This window comes from Phascolarctos cinereus, unplaced genomic scaffold, assembly GCF_003287225.1.
Source record: "Phascolarctos cinereus isolate Bilbo 61053 unplaced genomic scaffold, phaCin_HiC Scaffold_1;HRSCAF=81, whole genome shotgun sequence".
NCBI lineage: Eukaryota > Metazoa > Chordata > Mammalia > Diprotodontia > Phascolarctidae > Phascolarctos > Phascolarctos cinereus.
Genome location: NW_027555514.1, coordinates 84457169 through 84481587, shown reverse-complemented (window position 1 = coordinate 84481587; position 24419 = coordinate 84457169). Strand labels below are relative to the sequence as shown.

Below are 24419 nucleotides of genomic sequence, written 5' to 3'. Positions count from 1 at the left end.
TTAAAGATGACAATAATGAGACAACATGCCAAAATTTGCAGGATGCAGCCAAAAGAATCCTTAAGGGAGAATTTATATCACTAGATATTTTCAAGAGAGAAGAAACAGATCAACAAATGGGGCATGAAATGAAAAAAACTAGAAAACCAACAAATTTTAAAACCATAATTGAATACCAAAATAGAAACTGAAAAATTAAAGAAAATATTTTAAATGTTGAAAGCAAAAAAAAACCCTATTGAATTAATAAAAACTGGAGTCTTTTTTTTTTAAGAAACAATACAATAAACCATTGGCTAATCTGATTTTTTTAAAAGGAAAGCAAAATATACCAGTATCAAAAATATAAAGGAATTCATAACAGATGAACCTATCTATTCTGCCCTAACCTCTCTGCTGACCTCCAATCTCACATTTCCAACTGATTTTCAGTCACCTTGAACAGGATGTACAGTAGACATCTAATATTAATATGCCCCAAACTGAACTTCTTATCTTTCCCCCTAAGCCCTCCCCCCTTCTCCTATCTTCCCTGTTACTGCAGAAGGTAACACCATCTCTCAATCCCTGATGCTCACAACCTAGAAGTCATCCTTGATTCCTTATTCTCTCATCTTCCATACCCATGCTATTGACAAGGCTTGTCAATTATTTCACCTTTGCAACATCTCTTGAATACATACTCTTCTCTCCTCTAATACTGTCACCACTCTGGAATAGGCTCTCATCACTTCAAGTCTAGACTACTGCCGTAGTTTGCCAGTGGGTCTGCCTGCCTCAGGTTTCTTCCCACTCCAATCCATTATCCACCAACATTATTTTCCTATAGTGTAGATTTGACTATGTTATCCCCCTACTTAATAAACTCCAGTGGCACCCCTATCACCACCAGGATCAAATACAGAATCTTCTACCTGGTATTCAAAGTCCATCATAACTTAGTCCCCTTCCTACCTCTCCAGCCTTCATATACCTTACTCTATGCCATGTATTCTTGATCCAGTGACAATGGGCTCTTTGCTGTTCCACTGAAAAGACATTCCAGCCCCATGGTTCCAGGAATTTCTCTAGTTGTTTCCCATGTGTAAATGGCTTCATCTCCATCTACTGGCTACCTTGGCTTTCTTCAAGTCCCATCTTCTATAAGACAATTTTCCCAACCCCTTTTAATTTGACTGCCTTCTCTCTTTTAATTATTTCCTATTTATTCTGTATATAGCTTTTGTACATATTTCTTGGTTTTTGTTTCTCCCATTAGATTGCCAATTCCTTGAGGGTAGGGACTGTTTTTTGCTGTTTTTTGCATCCCTCGTGTTTAGCACAGTGCCTGGCACATAGTAGGTACATAATAAATGTTTATTGACTGGCATATGAAGAAAAAAGGAAATTATTAGAAACTATTATGCTCAAAAATATGCCAATAAAAATGACAATTTAAATGAAATGAATACTTGCCAAAGTATAAAGTATCTAGGTTAAGAGATAAGTAGAAAATTTAAACAACTAATTCTCAAGAAAAGATACCAAACAAATCATAAATAAGCTTCCAGAGGGAAGAAAAACTTAGCACCAAATAAATTTGCAAGCAAATTTTATCAAGCATTCAAAGAATAATTAATTTCAACATTACCCAAACTGTCTGCAAAAATAGCAAAGAAAGAGATTTTACCAAATTCTTTCTATGATATATATACTTCTTGATGCCTAAACCTGGTAGAGTCAAAACAGAGGAATAAAACTATACTATCTAATGAATACTGAAGCAAAAACTTTAAATAAAATGTTAGCAAAGCTGCTACAACAACATATCACAAAGATTATACACTATGAATCAGTCGGATTTACACCAGCAATGCAGAGTCAATTCAATATTAGGAAACCAATAAACATAACAGATCATGTTAGTAAAAAGATCAACAAAAAACATATAATTATAAAAATAGATGCAGAAAAAGCTTTACCAAAACAACAAATACTTGTTTAAAAACTAGGAAAATAGGAATAAATAAGCCTTTATTACTATAGTATCTATCTAAAATTAAGAGCCAGTACTATACATAATAGGGATAAACTAGTGTCTTTTCATCAAGATCAGGGATAAGCAAGGATGTCTTCAATAATCACTACTAATTATGAAAATATTAGAAATGCTTGCTACAGCAATAAAACAAGAAAAAGAAAAAACAGGAAGTGAATATATGCAAAGATGAAATGCAATTAAAGTTTTTGAAGATGAGATGAGAGTATACTTAAAGTACCCAATAGTCAACTAAAAAAGTAATTGAAATAGTAACTTCAGCAAAGTCGCAAAATAAAAAATAAATCCACATACATCATCAGCTTTACTATACACTGCCAATAAAATACAGGAGAAAGATACAGAAAGAGAAATTTCCTTTAAAATAATTATACAATGTATAAAATACTCAGAAGTCTATCTACTAAGATACACAGGAAATATATGAATGCAATTATAAAACACTCTTTTCAAAAGTACTAAATAATATTATTTAATACTCCAATATTAAATAACTGGAGAAATAATAATTGCTCAAAGCAGAACAATCATTTATATGATGACAATACTGTAAAGACAAACAATTTTAAAAGACTTAAGATCACAGATCAACTCAATGACCAACCACGATTCCAGAGGATTTAGGATGATATACCTATTTTCCATGCTACCAACCTCCAGACAGAGAGGTAATAGATTCAAGCTGCCAAAAGACACATATTTTTGTACACAATGTAAGAATTTGTTTTACTCAGCTATGTCCATTTGTTACAATGCTTTTGTTTTCCCATTTTTTAATTGGGGGGGGGGTGGTAGGAAATGAAGAATACACATGGTTGTTAACTGAAAATTCTAAAAAGTGGTAAAAAGAAGACAAAAATTATTAATTGAAAAATAACATAAAACACAAAAAAACTGACTGTTCACAAGTAGGCCAGGCCAATAAATAAATACTATCCAGTGACAATATTATCTAAATTAATTTACTTATTCAGTGCCGTAACACTCAAGCTACCAAACAATTCATTTGTAGAGCTATAAAAAATAATAATGAAATTAAACTGCAGGAACAAAAGATCAAGAATTAGAAAAATTAGGAAAATTAGGGGGAAAGTGGAACGGAAGGAGACCTAGCAGGATCAGATCTCAAATTATACTGCAAAGCAATAATCATTAAAATGATCTATTTTTCTATAAATAATATTTATAAAAATAAAATTGAAAATAATGAGGTTAGCCTTCTATTAATCCAAAGACAACAACTTCTGGGGTAAGGATTCACTAGCTAACAAAAACTCATGGGAATACTGGGAAACAGTCAAAATGAAGTTTATATCAATACCTCTCACCATCTACCAAGATATGCTCCCAAAAGATACATGAATTAGATGTAAAAGACCACACTTTAAATACCTAAGTATACAACCACAAATTAATCAAAGGAACAAGGAAGAAATTACTTTTTAGATACTTTGATGAGGGAACAGCTCATGACCAAACAAAGCATATAGAGGATCACGAGATAAAATGAACTATTTTGATTTCATGACAATTTTAAAAGTTGTTTTTTTAAAAAAACAAACAAAACCAATATAGTTAAGATTAGAAAAGAAACAATTGACTGGGGGGAAAAGTCTGCAGGAAGTTTCTCTGATAAAGATTTAATTTCCAAGATATATAAGGAACTGATTCAAATGTATAAGAATAAGAGCTATTCCTCAATAGATAAATGGCCAAAGGATATGACAAATAGTTTTCACAGTTAAAAAACCAAGCCATCAATTGTCATATGTAAAAGTTCTCCAAATCACTACCAATTAGGAAGATGCAAGTTAAAGCAACTCACAGATTGACAAATCACAAAAGGGACAATTTCAGAAAAGTAGGGAAATTTGAATAAAATGATATGGAATGACGCAAGTAGAACCAGAAGAAAAATTTGTGCAATAACAACACTAGAAGTGGACAGTTTTAAAAGTCTTAAGAATCCTGACCAGTGCTATGGCCAACCATAATTGCAAGGGACTGGTGATAAAGCATGCCATCCACCACCTGACAGAGACGCAATGGGCTCAATATGCAGAATGAAAACATACATTTCTGAACATGGCTAATATTTTGTCTTGTCTATGCATATTTGATTTAAAAAAAAAGATTCTGCTATGCTCAAAGGGCAATCAAACTGCACATACCCTTTGATCTACCAATATCACTTCTAGGTCTGTATCCCAAAGAGATCATAAAAAAGGGTACCACATGTACAAAAATAGTCATAGCAGCTCTTTTTGTGGTAGCAAAGAACTGGAAATTGAGGGGATACCCATCAACTGGGAAATGGCTGAATAAGTTGTGATATATGAATGTAATGGAATACTATTGTGGTATAAGAAATGACAAGCAAGATGACTTCAGAAAAACCTGGAAAGACTTACATGAACTGATGCAAAGTGAGGTGAACAGAACCAGGAGAACATTGTACACCATAACAATAATATTGTATGATGATCAATTGTGAATGACTTAGCTATTCTCAGCAATACAATGATCCAAAATAATTCTAAAGGATTCATGATGAAAAATGCTATCCACATCTAGAGAAAGAACTGATGGAATCTAAATGCATATCAAAACATACTATTTACACTTTATTTTTTTTATGTTTTTTTTTCTTTTGGTCTGTTTCTTCTTTCACAACATGACTAACATGGAAATATGTCTTACATGATTGCACATACATAACCTATGTCAAATCGCTTACTGTTTTAGGGAGGGGAGAAGGGAGGGAGAAAATTTGTAGCTCAAAATTTATTAAAAATGAATGTTAAAATTGTCTTTACATGTAATTGGAAAAAATAAAATGCTATTTTAAAAGCTTCTGTTTTCTTTGTTAATTAAAGTGGGCAAGAGTTGAAAGGGACAGAAAATAAATGCTTGCCAATAGGAAAATTTAATTTAAAATGAGCATGAATATCTGTACACATGTATACTCATACATACCTGTGATCTTGATCTAAGAATCCCCTCCAACAATGCAATTTGAAACTCACTGAAGCTTATTCATCCTTTGCAACTTTTGTCCATTTTCTCCTAGAAGTTTGCCTCAGGGGTTCTACCCATTGTGCTGGAAGTTTTCACTGATTTCTCCTGACACTGAGAGGATTACAGTGGAGTACCCTGACAATCCACCCACCATCCTCTGCCCTTGCTATGTGACCGGCCCATTTTCTCTTCCTGTCATGTAATTCCTTGATGACTTCCTTCTTTCAATTCTTCTTCTCAGTTCCTAGTTGGTCATATGTTTCAGCTTGCTCATACAACCATGCACTTCTCCACTGCCCTTTGTGTGATACTCATCTTTAGTTCTTCAGAGATAGTGGTGATCCAAGTCTTGCTATTATATGAAAGCATTCATAAATGTTAGTATTGAAAAGATGAGCTTTTGCTACAAAAAAAAAGCACAGTTCAATAAAAGAGCTTTGTAATTTTCTGAAAGAAATCCAGTCCACCACATGTACAAAAATATTTACAGCAGATCATTTTGTGGTGGCAAAGAAATGGAAATCCAGGGGATGCCCATCAACTGGGGAATGTCTGAACAAGTTTTGGTATATGAATGTAATGGAATAAGAAATGATGAACAGGCAGATTCAGAAAAACCTGGAAAGACTTGTATGGTCTGATGCTGAGTGAAGTGAACAGAATCAGGAGAATGTTGTACACAGTAACAGCCACGTTGTGCGATGACTAATATTGACAGACTTAACCCTTCTCAGCAATACAAGGATCTAAGACATCTCCAAAGGCCTCATAATGGAAAATGGTATCCACATCCAAAGAAAGAACTATGGAGTTGGAATGCAGATTGAAGCATACTATTTGCTATTTTTTTCTTCTGTTGTGTTTTGTTTCCTCTTTCTGGTGGTTCCTCTTATTGGTTCTAATTCTTACTTACAACATCACTAATGTGAAAATATATTTAATAGGAATGTATATGTATAGCCTATATCAGATTGTGTGCCATCTTGGGGAGGAGTAAAGGAGGTAGGGGGAGAAAAATTTAAAACTCAAAAGCTTACAGGAAATGATTGTTGATAAACCAAAATAAACTAATTTTTAAAAAAAAGAATGTAAGCTCCTTGAGGTCAGGTATTGGTGTTTGGCACAGTGCTGGCCACATAAGTGCTTAATAAATATTTGTTACCTGCCTGCTTTACAAAAAAAAAAAGAAATCCAGTCCACTCTCCTCCTTCTATTCAATTACTGTCCATCTGAATTGTCTGTTCCAGATATACACACTATTAAACAAGTACCTATAGGCTGAATGCCCAAGTACATGCTGAAATCTAGGCAACAGACATTCTTCACCCACTGGTCTTTCTTGTGTGGGCAGATGGGCCAAACTCCTTTGAGTGATTACAGATCTCTTTCAGGAAGCTCTTCAATGTCTTGAGATTTGATGCAAATAGGAGTATATGAAAGACTTCAACATCCAAAGGAAATCCTTCCTCAACCTGAACTGTGTGCTATATCTCTTCCATTAATGGTGAATAAATTTGATGAGTATATTTCTCCCTGTTTTAAACCTAAGGTTAAGTTTAAACCTGATGTTTATTATCATAAGTCCATAGAAAAGTTATTTCTGTCATGCATCTTCCAAGGAATCCCGAATGATCTTGATATACGAATTGGAGAAAACTTGTTGTAAAAAGTGATTTCTGTACTACCAAATCAAATGCTTTTCATAAGCAACAAAACACAGTTTAGTTAACTGTGAGATAGTATAGATGTAGTCCATTGTTAAATTTCTACTGCAAAAGTCTATTTGTTCCCTACTTGTACCCTCACTCCTTGATTACTGTAGAGATGACTCTCACAGACAGGAGGGAAAGAGCATAAGTCTGTGTGTGGGTGTGTGTCTGTATACATACATATATATGTATGTATACAGACACACACCCACACATATATATATATATATATATATGTATACAGACACACACCCACACATACATTTGAGTACACATACATTTTTATCTTCTAGAAAGGCAGAAGATTTATGGGAAAACACAGAGATGAAACACAATTGTAATTTGTGCCAGGAGAAGGAATAGTCACAACAATGAAAGAAAAGGAAAGGGAAGGGGAAAAAGGGACCAGACATTTATTAAGTACCTACTATGTGCCAGGCATTCTGAAAAGTGCTTTACAAATAATATCTCATTTAATCCTCACTACAACCCTGTGAGGCAGTTGCTATTAGTATCCTCATTTTACAGATGAGGAAACTGAGGCTGACAAAGGTTAAATGACTTCTCTGGCTGATAGGTATCTGAGGCTAAATTTGAACTCATGTCTTCCTGATTCCAGACCTAGAGCTCTATCCACCATACCAGCTAACCGCACAGATATTTAAAAGTTCAAAATTATATCACATAATTTATCACTGATAATACTTTCTTAAGGTGAAAGTATCCAAACTCTCTAATTTGTACCCAATCCCATCCAACCAACCATGAAATGGTTCTATATATTTCTAAGTCTACAAAAGCACTATGAGCATGTTCTATAAAAGAAAACCTACAAGGAACAAGCAATCTCCAATTTATAAAGGAAGATTACAAAATTCTATTTTAAGCTAGATTCCTTGAATTATGAATATTTCATTTTAAAATATAAATTTTACTTTAACTTTTATTGACATGTACAGATATGCATAAGAAAAGAGATCAAGACCAACAAGCATAAGATAACAGATTTCGAGCTAGAAGAGATATCAGGGGTCACTGAGTCCAACCGTATTATTTTACAGGTATAGAAACTAAGGCACAGATAACATGTAAGCTAAAACAAAAATATCCTGAGGTTGTAACTGTGTATATATGCCTATAACTTTTATTATTTACCTAATATTAATCCCACTCCTAAATATGTTGACACTGATTTTAAGATACTAGTACCTGTATCATTCTTTATTCCGACCTTCTTTATAACATATATAATATGAATTTGTTGCTACTATTACTGTCTTTAACTGCTTGGATATGGCTCTGTTTTATTCTCTCTCCATGTTATAAGTATTCTCATATAATTTCTATGGGCAGCTAGATGACCCAATAGATAGAAAGGTAGGCCTGCAGTCAAGAACACCTGAGTTCAAATCTAACCTCAGACATTTACTAGCTGTGTGATTCTGGGCAAGTCACTTAACCTCTCTCTTTGCCTCAACTTCCTCAACTATAACATAGGAATAATAAGAGCATCTACCTCCCAGGGTTGTGAGGATCAAATGAGATAATATTTGTAAAGTGCTTAGCATAGTTATCTAGCACACAGAAAGTGCTATATAAACATTAGGTATCATTATTATTATTTATATTGTTTCTTAAGGCATAAAATACATTTTTCCAACAAAGAGGCCAGTCCATATAAGCCCATTTAACCATACCACTTCTAATTGCACTAAAGAATGTAATCAACACTGATGAACCCTTCTGCAAGGGTTCATCCAATCTTCACTTAGAAAATGTTCCAAATTGAAAGGCCAGAAACATATCTCTCCTACTATAATGGGTTCAGAAATATCTCCAACTCTAATCCACTAGTGGCAACTCTTGCAAGGTGGGACATAAAGTCAAGAATTGCAGCAGAGTAAGGAGTTATCAGAATGATGGACAAGCCGGGATCTCCTTCCAGTATGGACGCCCAAGGACATGTAAGTTCCAAGGAGTGCTCTGGGTAACCTAATCCGTTTTTTTATGGATCTCACACTGGCCAGCTTGCTTCCCTTTCCTCAACCCAGTTTTCTTCTGGTCCAGCACAGAAGAGAAAGTAATTTTAGTTTCTACCCTGTTCTTCTGTTCTTAGAACAAGCACAGTGTTCCTTACAATGTTTCTCTGAAGGTTTTTACTATTAGTAATTTTAAAAAAGGTAAAACAGGGCAAGAGAAAAAAGATTCCCCCATATAGCTGTTCCATTAAAATTCTACTCTGATTCTTCACTGTAGTGTGAAAGTACCTCTAGGTTCTCAAAGCCTGTACCACTAAGATACAAGCTCTCATAGGACCGAAAACATGCAAAGACTTTGAATATGGTACTTTACACATAGCAGACATTTGATGCTTGCTGAATTAAATAGGATATAGGTTCTTGGTCTATTGTCCAAAGGCCAGAATAGCTAAATTCAGAGAGGCTCATCCCTAAGCTGATCATAAGGAAAGGAATGTTTTGTTCAGAAACTCTTATGCCTATTGAGTTACAGAAGGGTTTTTATCAGCAATGATGTGACAGCATGTTTAGATTAGCTATACAAGAAATTTGTTGTATTTTTTCCTTTTCTTTTTTTTTTGGAAGGAGTAGAAAATAGGAGGGAAAGAAAACATTTCTGTTCATTAAAAAAAGAAGTGGTAGGAGTGATACAGACATGAAATGATGCATGCACTTTCAGATGATCTAACTATTATTAGTTTTACAACTGTTTGTATCTTGTTATAACAGACCTCTCATGAAATGGGAAGCAACATGTAAATGTATGTAATGTAAAAACAAAACACATCAATAAAATTGGAAGTGACAAAAAAGATAAAGAAAATATGTGAGAGAGATGTGGTAGACTTAGATACAACAAAATCTGACAACTGACTAGCTATGAGGGGTGAGAAAGAATGAGTAGTCAAATACAAAAATAGGTCATAAACCTGGATTGACAGGAAAGATGCAGTGGTGTTCTTGTCAGAAATAGGGAATTTTGGAAGATGGCTGGGTTTGGGGAAATAGAGAAGCTCTGTTTTATACACCTAGAATTTGAAATGTCCAAAAGGAAGAAAGCAGGAAGGTAAGAAAGGAAGAAAAGAGGGGAAGGCAAAGGAGAAAAGGAAAAGAGGGGAGGGAAAGGGAAAAGCATTTATTAAGCACCTACAATGTGCCAGGCATTATACTAAGTGCTTACAAACATTCATTTGATTCCCAAAATAATCCTGGAAGGTAGGTGTTATAATTATCCCCATTTTACAGATGAGGAACCTAAGGCAAACAGAACTACGTGACTTGCCCAGGGTTACACAGTTAAGTGTCTGAGACAGTGTCTTCCTGACTCCAGGTCCAATGCTCTATTCTCTGCACCATCTATCTACCATCTCTAGGAGAGAAAGAAAGGAAAGAACGGAAGGAGAGAGGGAGAACTTATGAAGAGCTTTCCACATAGGAAACACTATACTAAGCAAGACCAGCTCCAGGAGCTCACAGTCTAATGGGGCAGAAAGCACATCTGGGAAGCTTCAGATGAGAGTCATATGCAGAGATCCCACAGTCCTTAGGGTACAGCAGCAAAGCAGGTCATGCCTCTTCTTTCTTGTTATTCCTATAATGTCAGTTTCTATGTGGAGCCATCTCAAGGACCATGGTGACAAGAATTTCCTTTTCTGGGTCTTCAATGACTGTGGCTGCAGCACCTGCAGAACCAGTCTCCAGGCTGTATCTCCACAGGGGATGCTTCCCAGGATGATGGCATGGCTCTTGGGCCCACAGTCCTGGGCCATCTTCATGAGGTCTGAGGGGAGTGGTCCAGGTGATGCCGGTGGTGATGTAACTTGCCTGGCACATGCTGCCTGCTGCCTCTCCTATGGAGTACCTTACTTCAACTAGGCCAGCTTGCCTGTCCTACAGGATGCAATTGATTGGCAGCTGGTGAGGGTATCTGGCCCTTTTAAGAAGAGTAGCTGTGATGTGTATTTATCTTTATCTAGCACCTAGCACAATTTTTTGCATATAGTAGGTTCTAAACAAATCAATCTACCTGTTCATTTAAGTAACTTTTAATTTTTTAAAAATAAATACTTGACTATTGATTGAAATAAGCTTTTCACAAATATCATTTAGACTAGTAATGGAATAACAATATTGAAATGTAAAATCAGATTTTCTGTTTCTATTAAAGCTTCATAAAAGCTTTATGGTATACTTTATTTTTAAATCTTGAAAATGAAATAGAAAACCAAAATAAATTTACTTCCTCAATTCCTTCCAAAGATTCAAAAACAATTTTTAAAAGATAAATAGACAAGAGGAAAAAACTTTGAAAAATATCTATTTTAAATCCTATTTGTCAATGTATATACTAACCATGAATCAAGGAGCCATTTAACCACTGAATATAGTAGTTTTGTGGAAAAGAAAGGAGGATTTCATTGCTGATTATTGAGAAAGGAAGAAGCAAAACTGCACCAGCTGAAACCGCTAACGTGAAGGTGCTCAAAAACAGCCTGAAAGGGAAAAAAAAAAAAGTTAGTTACCCCAAAGACTTAAAGGAGCAAAGGGTCTATAATGCAAATGCTTTTCAAATATGGACTACTTCCAGGACTTTAAAAACTGCACGAAGTTAAAAACATCCTTCTTTAAAGGACATGAATAGAGGTTAGACTTGTTATTTCACTGATACACAAGGAATGAAACTCTCTTTCTCTACTAACACACTTTCTCACAGCCTTAGAAAACTGTGCAGGCCACTGAGTTTAACAGACTTATCCAGAGTTACACAACTAACATGTGTCAGAAGCAGGCCTCGAACCCAAATCTTCTTGGCCCTGAGGCCAGGTCTATTGATGACACCACAGCGTTCTCCAATCTTTACAATCTTCACTAAATTCATTTATATGGATAGGTCCAAGAAACATCTTGGGCAGAATTGAAATCTGGGACAGAAAGAGATGGGGAATAGATGATCTCAGTGTTCCTTTTAGTACTGGAACTCTATGGTTCTGCAAAAATATTGTGGGATGTAAAAATGGGGGCCAAAAGAACACCAGCATATACTGAAGTAAAATATCATTTAACCACTGAAGATAAAGGAAATGTGGCTTTGCAAACGTGAAATCTAATCTTAAAGTAAGTATAAATACTTATTTCATGACTGTATCTGTTTAACGGTCTGGCAAACATAGTCACACAACAGTGTGACAATTGTTTCAAGTGATTAAAATGCAGGTCTACAAAAAGTATTAATAAGGGGAAAGGTCAATCCAGGCTAAATCTTATACAACCACAGGTGTAGAATGGACAAATGAAAGGAAAACTATAAAGTATACCAACATCAGGGAAGTGAAAACCATTTTTTAAATAAAACATCTCTTCCATTAAAGCCTTCCAAAAGAGGAATCTAAAAACAAATACAACATATTAGAAGTAAAAGCAATGAAAAATCCATACCAACCTCCTAAAATACGTACTTTAAAATGTGACTTTGAAGTCAATGCCACCTTGTGGTAAATAACAGAACTATTTTTTCATAAGCAACAAGTAATGAGGTACGGTCCCTCTGTTCTAAAAATCTGGATGGCAAATGGAAGGGGGAAGAATTTCCATATTGTATGAAAATTAAAATTTTAACTATAGGAAAAGTATGATTGATTACCTTTCCTGAAAAGGCATGTGATATACCAGAAAAAGCACTGCACACTCAGTAATTCAAGTTCTAGCACTGGCTCTGACCCACCACAGACTTAAAGGCAAGCAACAACCTTCTGATTCTCAGACTCCTCAGGAAAGCCAGGGAGATAGACAAATTCAAGGGTGTCAAATTCAAACAGAAATAGATCCTTGTGGACCCATATTGACTCAGAAAACCACAAATTATCATTACCTATGTTCTACTGTGGGGCAGTGGATGGAGTACTGGGCCTAGAGTCAGGAAGACTCATCTTCCTGAATTCAAATCTGGCCTCAGATGCTTACTAGCTGCGTGACCCTGGGCAAGTCACTTAACCCTGTTTGCCTCACTTCTCTCAACTGGAAAATAAGCTGGAGAAGGACATGGCAAACCACTCCAGTATCTTAGCCAAGAAAACCCCAAATAGGGTCATGAAGAGTAAGACAGGACTGAAGTACAACAATAAACAACATGTTCTATTGTATTTTTATTAATTTGTTAAATATTTACTCATTACACCTTAATGTGGCTCTCCTTGCACTCCTGACTGCTTCTGCCTGCTGGTCCAGAGTTTGATGCCTTTGGACTAGATGATCTACAAGACCTCTTCCAATTCATACATGTCATAACTCTTACAAAATGAAAATGTCACCCATAGAACCAGAACAAGTGGGAAGTATAAACTTTAAGAAATGTTTTTATTTTAGTTTTCATTGATCAATTAACATAATCCTGTTAACATATCATTAACACAATAATAACATAGCAAATCATAAAATGTTAGTATGCCAAGGGTCCTTAGGGATCGTCTAATCTAACTCTCTCATTTTATAAATGAAATTGAAACCCAGAGATCAAAATAAGTAGCTCAAATTCACAGAGAAAGTAAGTGGCTGAATCAGGATTAAACCTCCAGGGTTCCAGCCTTCACTGTGATTTGAGGACCACATCTATTAGCAACAGTCAGTTTGGGCATATTAACAACTTTAAGAAACTGATCTACTAAAACAAGGAAGCAAAGTCTACAGGGGTACACTGAAGAAGTAGCTGGAGATGACAAGTAGAAGCAAAACAGATTGGGACACAGGGACAAAAAGTAAAGGTGGCCAATCAAGCCACTAACTCATCGGTGCAGGTGAACTCATGGCCCTCAGTTTTCAAAGCAAGTACTGCCTATCAACACATCTAGATTCGGTTATCTATTCCAGTTTCCTGTTGTTGTAAGAATAAGTCTCAGCTTATTTCCCAGCAGCAAAGCCAGCCTCAATATACCACAGAGAAAGGCTTCATGCGCCACCCTCTAGTAAACATGCCAGGACTTACCACAACCAGTTGATTCACAAAGTAAATTTAAAACGTCATTTTTAGTCAGTGACTGACTAGGTACTAGCTTAATAACAGTTTTCTTTATGATACAATTATAATAGCATCCCTCCCCACTGGTATAAAAATAAAATCTGTTGATATCAACAAATCAGTGACAAAAAAGAATATATAAAAACAGCAGGCCTGATATACATTTGCTAAACTGAAATACATTTGTACCCTAGAAACTAAACAAAAGCAAAACAAGCAAACCAAAAATAACCCCAAAGTCTATGGGGTAACTGAATTTTAGTGGTTCTCCAAAAGGAAGAAATCATTAGTTAATGTTATTCCTAGGCAGGTCAGTTTTGGTACATAAAGAAAAATATCATATATCTTGACAGGATCTTCTACATTTTAAAAATACATAAATATAGCCCAAAAAACCCACCACTTTTGGGCAACACTGTTGTCAAAAGCTCTTAAGCATTAGTGGAAGCAACAGTGTTGCAGAAATATAGCTAGAGCTGGAGTTAAGCTGTGATTTCACACCCTGGCCCTAATATTTACCAGTTGGATTCCTTCACTCCTTCGAACTTCAGCTTTCTCATTTGCAAAATGGGGGAAATAATCTTTGCACAAACTATGTCACAGAGTTGTGAGGAAAGTATTTTTATAAATCTTAAAGTGATAAAGAAATTAACAATTATTGTACATTTTTCTAAACTTGATATTTCATAACATGCTTCTACCTTTGTCTTCAGGATTACTAAATGAAATAGCACTCAGCATTTAACACTCGAGAAAATGTTACTGCTGAAAGCCTCCCAACGTAATAACTATTAAACAGTTCTCCAAAACACTAATTTCCTATCTGGGTTTTTTCATATCCAACAGCATCTTCTAGACAGCTAGAAAATTCAAAAAGCAAAATTAAATTATAATTAATCTTAATTTTTTAAAACAAAATATCCTACATACCTTAGAAGCAAAAGAAGAAAGTCATGGAATCATAAGGAATTGGAGATCATAAAGTCCAACCTACTCACTTTACCGATGATAACAACAGCCCACTATTACAGAGTACTTTAAGGTTTACAATGTCCTTTCCCCACAACCCTGTGGAATACGTAATAAAAATATTATCTTCATCTTCCCCCAAATGGTGAAATAAAACCTTGAAAGGCTGAATGAATTGTTCAAAATAACATAGCTAGATAAAAGAAACCAGAATATGCCATCACAATTCCAAAAGGAGTTTTTTATGAATTTTGAAGTGCTAAATTATGAAATGCTCATTATTTAGAAAAATTACTCTCAAGAATAAATGCATATAAACCACTCAAATTCTTGCTAACTAATGACTTAAGTCTTGTTACACTCATAAATAAAAAGGAATAAAAGGCTTTATAAAATATGTTGCTCAAATTTTTTAAGTTAAATTACATTTAAAGGCACCAAGAAACCTGAGACTTTAAGATACACAGTTGGCGCCACCTCCTGGAAACTCAACTGTACAATCATGAAGGTTAGAAATAGAATGCTGAAATGCTTCAACATTGATGCCAAGAATATAGCTTCAGTATAAAGAATCAGAGGTTTCAAATTATAGTCCTAGTTCTATCAATGACATTTGTGAAAAATCTTAAGTGGATAATGACTCTTCTAGCTACTATTTTTCCCTTATAATAAAGGAATAATTTATATTTACCTCACCAAGCTACTATGAACTTTCCCTTACAGAGTATTTATAATGTTTTCAAGTGAAATTCTCTAACTATGATTATTACATACACATCAAGGAGGGGGATGAAGAAGGGCATCCACATCTGTAATTTCATCACTGTGGGGAGATCCCAATTTGGAAAATATCTCCACCAATGCAGGCTAGCAACCTCTCTGAAACAAGTCTTAAGAGTTACCTGAAGCAATGAGAGGTTAAGTGACTTGCCCACAGTTAAACTATTATATGTCAGAAGGACTTGAATTCAGGTGTTCCTGAATGCACGTCTCATCAACCAGCATGTGAATCATAATTTCCACTATAAATACCTGGCATCCAGCCTTCCCTTAAAGGGCCTTCAGTGAGGGGGAAACCTCTGTACCCACTTTTAAATGTCAACTCTAATTGCAAGAAAATGTTTCTTTCTATAAATCCCAAATTTGCCTCTACCTTTCTATACAACAGGCCCAGTTCTGTCCTCTAAGGCTAAACAGAACAAGTGTAATCCATCTTCCACATGTTAACCTTTCAAATACTTAAAGACAACTATCACATAACCCTTAAGTGTTTTCTTCTCCAAGCTAAATTCAGTGCCTACAACTGATCCTAAAAATGGAATGAACTCAAGGTGCTTCCCCATGCTGGCTGCCTGCCTCTAAACATTTTCTGGTTTATCAATATCTTATCAAACTGGCATCCAATATTCAACACAATACTCCAAATATTGGCTTATCATGAAGATTATAGGAAGATTATCACCTCCCATAGTCCCAATTTATATGTATATTACTTTTCTTAGATGCCACATCACACCAGTGTCAAATTCTAAGCCTACAGTCCACTAAAGTTCCTAGATCCTTTTCAGATGAACTGCTATACCACCATACCTCCATCTTGCTCTTGGGAAATTTATTGTTGAACCTCAAGTATAAGATTTTACCCCTTTTAAATTTCATTTTGTTATATTTAGTCCAATGTTCTGGCCTGTCAAGATCTTTTGAATACAGCCTTTGTCCTTCTATTAGTAATCTTTCCCAGCTTTGTGTCATCTAAAAATTTGATAATCATACAATCTTTGCCTTCTTCCAAATAACGGATGAAGAAAAAAGCCAAATACAAAATACAAAATACCTCCATCGGAAACCTCTTTCCAAGCTAATCCCCACTCTTAATGACCATTCTGGAGCTATTTTGTTCAACTAATTCTGAACCCACCCAACTGAGCTCATTTCTTCCCTACAAATGCCACGAGAGTTTTCATTAAATGTTTTGCTAAAATCTAGATAAAAATCTACCTCCAGACTTAGCAGTCTAGTAACTTTATAAAAAAAAAAAGTCAGGCACAAACTGTTCTTGATGAAACCACTTTGGTTCTTTAGCAGTACTACTTCCTCTTTTAGATGTTCACTAAGCATTTCTTTTAATAATATATTCTAAATGAGTTATCACAAGACCTCAATAAAAAGAATAAGGAAAATCAGGATTAGACATAACAAGTGACTGACAAAAGTTTAAGTTTGGTGTGAGAAAGTAGGTGACTGCACTCTGTATTTGAGTATCTGTAGTTCTTCTATAACCCTAAGTCCCTTCCCCTTGTCATGGGGTGGGAGAAGAGTGGAGTGAAGAACTCAAGGCAGTACTTTAAGCCTGGAGGACTGTACAGATCCTTTGAAGGTAGAGTTTTCTAGAGGAGTAAGGTACTTGATTTGCTAGAAACCCTGAGCTCTTTCTCCTTGCTGAGAAGTCCTATCCACAGCAGTACTATAAGGGCAGTACTGGAGGAATGAATATGTCCCTGGGAAGATGAAGCTAACCAAAGAGGGGAAAAGAAGCATCTTGATTATTTATGAGTTCATTAGCAAGTCCTCTGCATTTTTATTAGGATATATGTGTGTGTGTGTGTGTTTGTGTGTGTGTGTGTACACACATATATACACACATGCATGTGTGTATGTATATGTATGTGTGTGTACACATACACACAAACATACCTATATGTATTTATGTATATGTGTGAGCACATACATTTTAGAATTTTGCTAGGAATCAAGGTCAAACATTGGCCTATAGTTTTCAAAATCCATTGGCTTCTCTTTCCTAAAAATGGGGACATACGCCATTCTCCAGACTTGTGGCATCTCTCCCATTTTCCATGATGTTTCAAATACAAATGAGGGTGGCTCTGCAATGACTAATTCTTTCAGTATCCAAGGATACAGACAAGCTGAGTCAGGTAACTTAACTGAAAGTCAGGCAGCTAAGTGCTCTCTTACTACCTAGTCACTTTTCTTGAATATAAACCGCCTATTAATCATTTAGGTTCTCTCCTTTCCAATTCAAAATTCATGCTCCTTAGAGGAGACAGAGCAAGTTAAGAGTTAAGCATCTCCTCCTCTCCAATATCCATTATGACTGTCCTATACACCCCAAACAGTGGTTCTTTTCCCCTTCTTAAATACCGCTCTTTTGCCCAAAGTAGCTTTAAAAATCCCTTTTTCTTAGCTTCCCTGTAACCTCAGCTTATTCTTTATTTAGCACTACTGACACAACCCCTTAACAAGACCACATTAGAATATAAGTACCCCATGAGTATAAATGGTTGTGTTTTGTTTGTATCTCCAATGTAATCTCACAATGCCTGGCACATGGTTAACACTTAATAAATGCTAGTTTACTTACTGTCACCTACTCTTGCTACAATGTCCTTTTGAAATCTAAGCTAGTGGATACTTCCTCTATGTATTAGTCTCTTTAGACAACCTTCTTTTTCTTCTTCATTAGAATTGTTTATTGGCATCTACAGAATTTCATTCTTGAGAACGCTCCATCTCTCCTGGGTCAACTTTCCCTGCAGAACTAGAGGCTGTGGGAGCCTAACCATCTTCTCTCTGTACTCTTTGAAGATCACTAGCCATCTGAGACTGTATTGAGGCTCCCTATCACCTCCAGGATCAAATACAAAACCTTCTGTTTTGCATTCAAAACCCTAGCCCCCTTCTACTTTTCCAGTCTTCTTATACCTTAACCCCCCGTACCCTTCCACATACTCCTCATAGAGTGACACTGGCCTCTTTGCTGTTCCATGAACAAGACACTCCCTCTCTGGGCTCCAGGCATTTTCTCTGGCTGGCCCTCATGACTAGAATGCTCTCTCCTAAGATATGGTTCCTGGCTTCCCTGCCCTCCTTCAAGTCCCAGCTAAAATTCTACTTTCTATAGGAAGTCTTTCCCAATCCTTCTAATTCTAGTGCTTTCTCTCTGTTAGTTACTTCTTATTTATCCTGTATATGGTTTCTCAGTACATATATTTGCTTGTTGTATATCTCCTATTAGATTGTGGGCTCCTCAAAGGAAAGGTCTGTCTTTTGCCTTTCTTTGTATCCACACCCAGGGCTGAACACAGTGCCCAGCACATAGTAGGTGCTTAATAAATGCTCACTGACTGAGTGATTGACTATTCTCAACTTCTGAGAAAGATTCCCTCAATTCTACCCCAACAATCAGTTCCTCCTTGTCAGTGAGAATTAGATCCAGAAAAGAATTTTCCCTTGTTTGTTTCTTCACCTTTGAAGTAGTAAACAACCAGTAAGACAAATAAAGAAATTATTAGCTGCCCTGCTTTTGGCATCAAAAGGGCTACAATAGATACCAAGCTAACTAAAACTCCACATTACTACCATATCATGCCTTTGGGCCAGACTTTTGATTGCCTTAGTATATGGTACTCTGATCATGAAGACACTATCATTTTTGTTCCCCACAACACTAGACTTAAGCCAAGTGCTCACTACCATGCTCCCCTCACTGGATTTCCTCACATGAACATACAACTCTCTCTCCCTTTTAACCTATTTTGTTTTTTTTGAAAAAGATATGCCTTTCCAAAGTCACATTTCACACACGAATCTCACCTCATGTTTCTGATATCATAAGGTCAAATCTGCCCCACTGCATTAGGCTTTCTAGTCCATTTTCCTTATTACCCATACTCTCAACATTCACACATCTAAGTTAATCTATCTTAGTATTTTCTTTCTTGGATTTTGTCCCTGTTGACTTCCAGACTTCTCAAATGCTAATTCATTGTATGTTGTAGTAACTCTCTATGGTATCTTGCATGGTGGAAATACATAAACAAGTTTCTTCCTCCTTTTTTTTTAATACTTTACACCCTTTTTGATTCAGTTTTGAAAACTCCAGGCAACCTTCTTATCAGTCTTTGTTATATATGCTATAGTCACAGCCAGGTGCCTTTTGCGTCTGTGATTTAAAGTATGGTTCCATTTTGTCTGTGACCCAAATGCAGTTACTTTAAATCTTCCAACTAAGAAGGCAAAATAGAAACAGAAACTATCATGTACAAAACAATGTACTGTTTTAATCTAGTAATTTGCTCAAGCAAACATATCTTATATTTGAGTTTAAAAATTTCAATATATCCATTAATGAACTTGATCTATTATCCAATAGTACTCTTCCTTTCCTATTACAATTTTGTAAATTCTTACGTGCACTGAACTTAAATATTTATTGAATGCTAAATTCCTGCATATTACCCGCGCTTATCTAACTTGATATTTAAGTTAATATTTATATCAGAGAAGTTATAATATGTTAATAAGAAAGACTAAATAATGTTTTTATTTTCTCTAAATAAAAGAAAACCTCAGTATTAGCCTTCTAGAAGCACTTTCTCAGTGAGGAAATCTAAAGGTAAGCATAATAAAGATGGAAAGGTAGAAAGTGTACAGTCACAGAGAAGACAGATTATTCTGGGAGTCTGACCTACTAAGAAAATTGGCTGATTTCTAAGGTCCTTTCAGCTCTGAAATCTACAAAATTATACTGGTTGGAAACAGGACCCTAGCCAAAATTATAATTTATTTCTGGCCCTTCCCACCTTTCCAGCTGAAGCTTTTTACAATTCCTTATTACAACTCTTTCCTCTTCTCTATGGTCCTTCTGCCCTTTCTAATGCTATACTGTGACTATTCCACCCAGGCCCTGCTGTTTCTATAGACAGTTCCAGACCCCAGAATTAATCTCACCCTCTTCTCAGCAACTCTCTCTCAGGTGTTGAAATGAAATAATTCAACAATTATTGATCTTACTGCTACTGCTAAGTGATGTCACAGAGAGTACAATCTAATATCTGATTGAAGTAATAATACTAAAGGGTAACTGACCAGTGAGTTTAACAAATTTATCAAGGAATTTGCGTTTTAATGAGGACTTTCTTAACCCCCCCCAAAAAAAACTCTTTATACGTTTTTTCCTTTTGAGGAAAAGCAGAGCGGATAAAGGCACCTCTTTTTCAGTGCCTATTCCCAGGGGGCGTAAAATAGGTAATTAGCAGTGCTAAATATCATGTAGCCACATATTACCACCTTCTTTCATACAGTCAGCTTTGCATTTTCTCCCCAATAACAACAGAGTCAACACTAAAGAAGTGTTCACTGGTACACTGGGCAGTAAGAAAATCAAAAACCAAATATGCAAAACTAAAATCAAGAATCTGAAAAGCTGAGGACCCCCTATATAATCTTATATTATGAAATTTAATGATTCTAATTAAACAAAACCTTATCCAAGGTACTTCAAAGACTTCTAACCCTAATTTGATGTCTCCAAAATAATAAAGGATATTTTATAATACATTAGTGTGATATACCAACACGGGGATCCTGTGACTAAAGTTCACCACTATCTCTCTTAGAAGCTCACTAAACTGTATTCTCATTCTGATAATCAAGAAGTCTTTCCTTAGATTCAACCAAATCTTTGTTTAACTTCAGACCACTTCTTTGTTTGATCATGTATAAATAAGAGGTTTCCCTTCCTGAGACTAAAGGCTTTGAACACCATGCAATCAACTCTCAATAATACATGTGCATTTAAATAAGGACACTATCATATTTGTTTGTTAGTAAGCTTTGTGAGTTGGGATAAAAACAGCTAAGAGCATTTTACACCTGAGATTTGTTTTTCTGTAAAGTCTGTATTACAAAGTATAATTCTAAGTTTGGCTTATTTCTCATTTTGTAATATAGTCAATAAAAACAGGAAATTTTATTATACATACGAAATTCTGTTGACTATGGCATCTTCATCTTCCTGTTCATCTGCAAAAATATTTTGAAAAATATTTTAGCTTTATTTCCCATAACAAAAAGTTACATTTGTAATACAATATAAATTAAAAGTGTAAACATAAAGAATTATCACACAAAAATTGATTTTCAAATAAGCACTGCTTTCAATTGAGCACAGACCTAATTTCAGTATGTTTATATCAGATAGAAAAGTTAAGTTATCTGCTACCCAGTACAGCTGATAGAATGGTCACTACTGTGGGCAACAAAGCTATGGTAGAGGTAGAGGGCAGATAAGCGGAAGGGAAGGGAGCAAGCATTTATTAAGTAGTTACTATGTGCCAGGCATTTTGCTCAGCACTTTACAAATATTATCTCATTTAATTCTCACAACAACCCTATAAGACTATGACCACCTCCAATTAATAGTTGAGGAAATTGAGGAAAACAGAACTTCAATGATTTGCCCAGGGTAATACAGCTGGTAGGTGTTTAAGGCTGGATTTGAACTCAGGTCTTTCTGATTCCAGGCCCATAGCTTTATCCACTGTAGAAGCAAGTTATCTGAAGGCACTGGGAGAGGTTAATAACTAGAGCAAGAGACAGGAGATGAATGAAGAGGCAAACTACTGGGAATAGATGGAAATGGATGGGATCAAGGACACATGTAAAGAGAATGGCTTTGATAGAGGGAAGGGTCACCTCATTAACAGAGATTGGGGAAGAGGAGAGATGACTATGAAATAATCTCAAAGGGTTTTTAAACAAAGAAGAGAAAAGAGGGTGCTCATGACAAATGACCTCAATTTTTTCTGAAAAGTAAAAGTGAGAAAGGAAGGGAGAAGTGATATGGGAAACCTGAGGAGAGAAGGTTTGGAATAGATTTTGTGGGGAGTGTTATAGCTAATCAATTAGGGAGAAATAAAAGAACTGCCTTGTTGCATTTAAGTTCCAGCCTAAGTCAGATACATGAATTTACAGTGCTCTCCATTAGCATGATTCTCCAGGTCCATTCAGAAGCCTGTGAGTGGGAGAATAGTGTAATGCCAGGATAGAGATTGGCAAAGGATAAGAAATGTTAAATTGGTTAACTATACAGTCAAGATAGGAAAAGGAAGAAAATGAAGTTAAAGAAGGAATGATGAATGACCTAATAAAGTACTGAAGGACAGAAGAAATGGTGGACAAGACAAACACAAAGAGCTTTAGGAGAGGTGAGGCATCGGGAGAGATTCAATGATAAATGGCTGGTGCTCAGAGAGAAGCATATAAGTTTTTTTAAGAAAATGAAACACTGTTAATGGTGAGACTCAGGTGTGACCATGTGTAGCTAAGGTAGATGGAAAGGAGAAGGTCCTGGAATTTCAAAAGACTGAGGAACTAGAAGATAAAGGAGATTGTAGGAACATCACCATGGAGGTTGAAGTCCACTAGTACAAGGACAGGAGGAGTTGGCAAGGAGAGAAAAGCAGTTAGTTGAGTACCAAACTCCTTGAAAAAAGAATGAGCTGGGGACAGGTACACAATCATCACGACATCAGGCTGGAATCTTCAAAAGAGAAGTGTTTGTCAATCGATGGTGGTTAAAGGAAAATACACTTATACTAACAACCACAAAGGGCAATTATTACGAAAGCCTTTTGTGAAAGCTTTAAACAGTAATTACCCAGAAAAAAAAAAAGGAAAGCGAGAGTCATAATGGTAACATTAGATGCTAGGCTAATCCTAACCCTAAATTTTTTTTTCCTTATGACTCCATTCCTATTGTGCTCTTCTTTATAGCTATTTGAGCCACAAATAAATACAAAAGAAACATAACATAAGACAAGATGGAAAGAGTCAAGAAAGCAAATGAGGGGAAAATAAGGAAAGAGTAGGGGCAGAAGTTATGGACTTGAATTCCACAGGAGAGCTGGGGGGCAAAAAAAAAAGTGAGGCCTAACTAATAAAAATAATGATCAACTAAAGGAAGGCTTAAAGCTAATTTAAAAAAAAAAAAGAAAGCTTTTAAGCACAAGAGAAATGAAAGTTGTTATTCTTTTGCATAGTAGTTCTTCAATGTTTTGATACTCCTATGATGAAGTAGAAACTAGGGTCATCAAAGGAACCTCTTCCCAAGAGTCAATTTGTGCCTCAAAGAGTCAAGCTGCAGCATTTTAAAGCTATCACTAACAGACCAACTTTGATCTTCAGGTCTTCAAAGTTTTATTTAAACTGAAAAGGTCTACAGAGCTTTCCATTTGGCTCAGTATAGGAGGCAACCATAGAATCACAACAGTGCCCACACGGGGAAAATAATAAGTAATTTTAAGGTTTACATAACACTTTCCTCATAACCACTATGCTAAGTAGGAAGGAAATATATCATTGTCCACAGTTTACAGATGAGGAAAATAAGGCTCAGAGATGTTGTGTCAGTAACCTAAGGTAATACAGCAAGTAAATGTCAGAGCTGAGATTTGAATCCAGGTTTCCTGACTCCAAGATCAGGGTTCTTTGAATGGAAAGACAATGGACAATGGAAAGAAATCACCCACATACTATTTTCCTAGTTTTCCCAATTCCAAAGGATTCCACAGGATCAAGATTAACATAAGTCAAGGCTATACACTCAATGAATATCTATAGGGCACTCACAAACCCAAGATCATATTAGATATTATATACCTATCATGGAAAGAATGCTTAAAATGATGTCAGGAAGACCTGGGTTCAAACCTTAGCTGTGACACTTACTAGGCAAGTGACCAAGGGCAAATTATTTAACTTTGCTGAAAGTCAGTTTCTTCAACTATAAAATGGGGATAGTACTGGTTGTACCTATGCAGCATGGCATTGTAGGGCTTCAAATAAGAAAAATT

At 35.7% G+C, this 24419-nt stretch overlaps 1 protein-coding gene across 4 annotated transcripts in view; it reads right to left on the bottom strand.

The window, feature by feature from the left end:
* Nucleotides 1-24419, bottom strand: part of LMBR1 (limb development membrane protein 1) — a 189195-nt gene that overhangs the window by 126704 nt on the left and 38072 nt on the right. For 3 of the 4 annotated variants that reach the window (XM_078152605.1, XM_021009600.2, XM_021009601.2), the window contains exons 3-4: nucleotides 21549-21588; nucleotides 11136-11275 (exon numbers count right to left, since the gene is read on the bottom strand). In XM_078152605.1, the coding sequence (XP_078008731.1) occupies nucleotides 11136-11275; nucleotides 21549-21588 (180 nt within the window). The remainder of the gene's footprint in view (nucleotides 1-11135; nucleotides 11276-21548; nucleotides 21589-24419) is intronic. The other variant, XM_078152609.1, reaches the window with a different exon arrangement.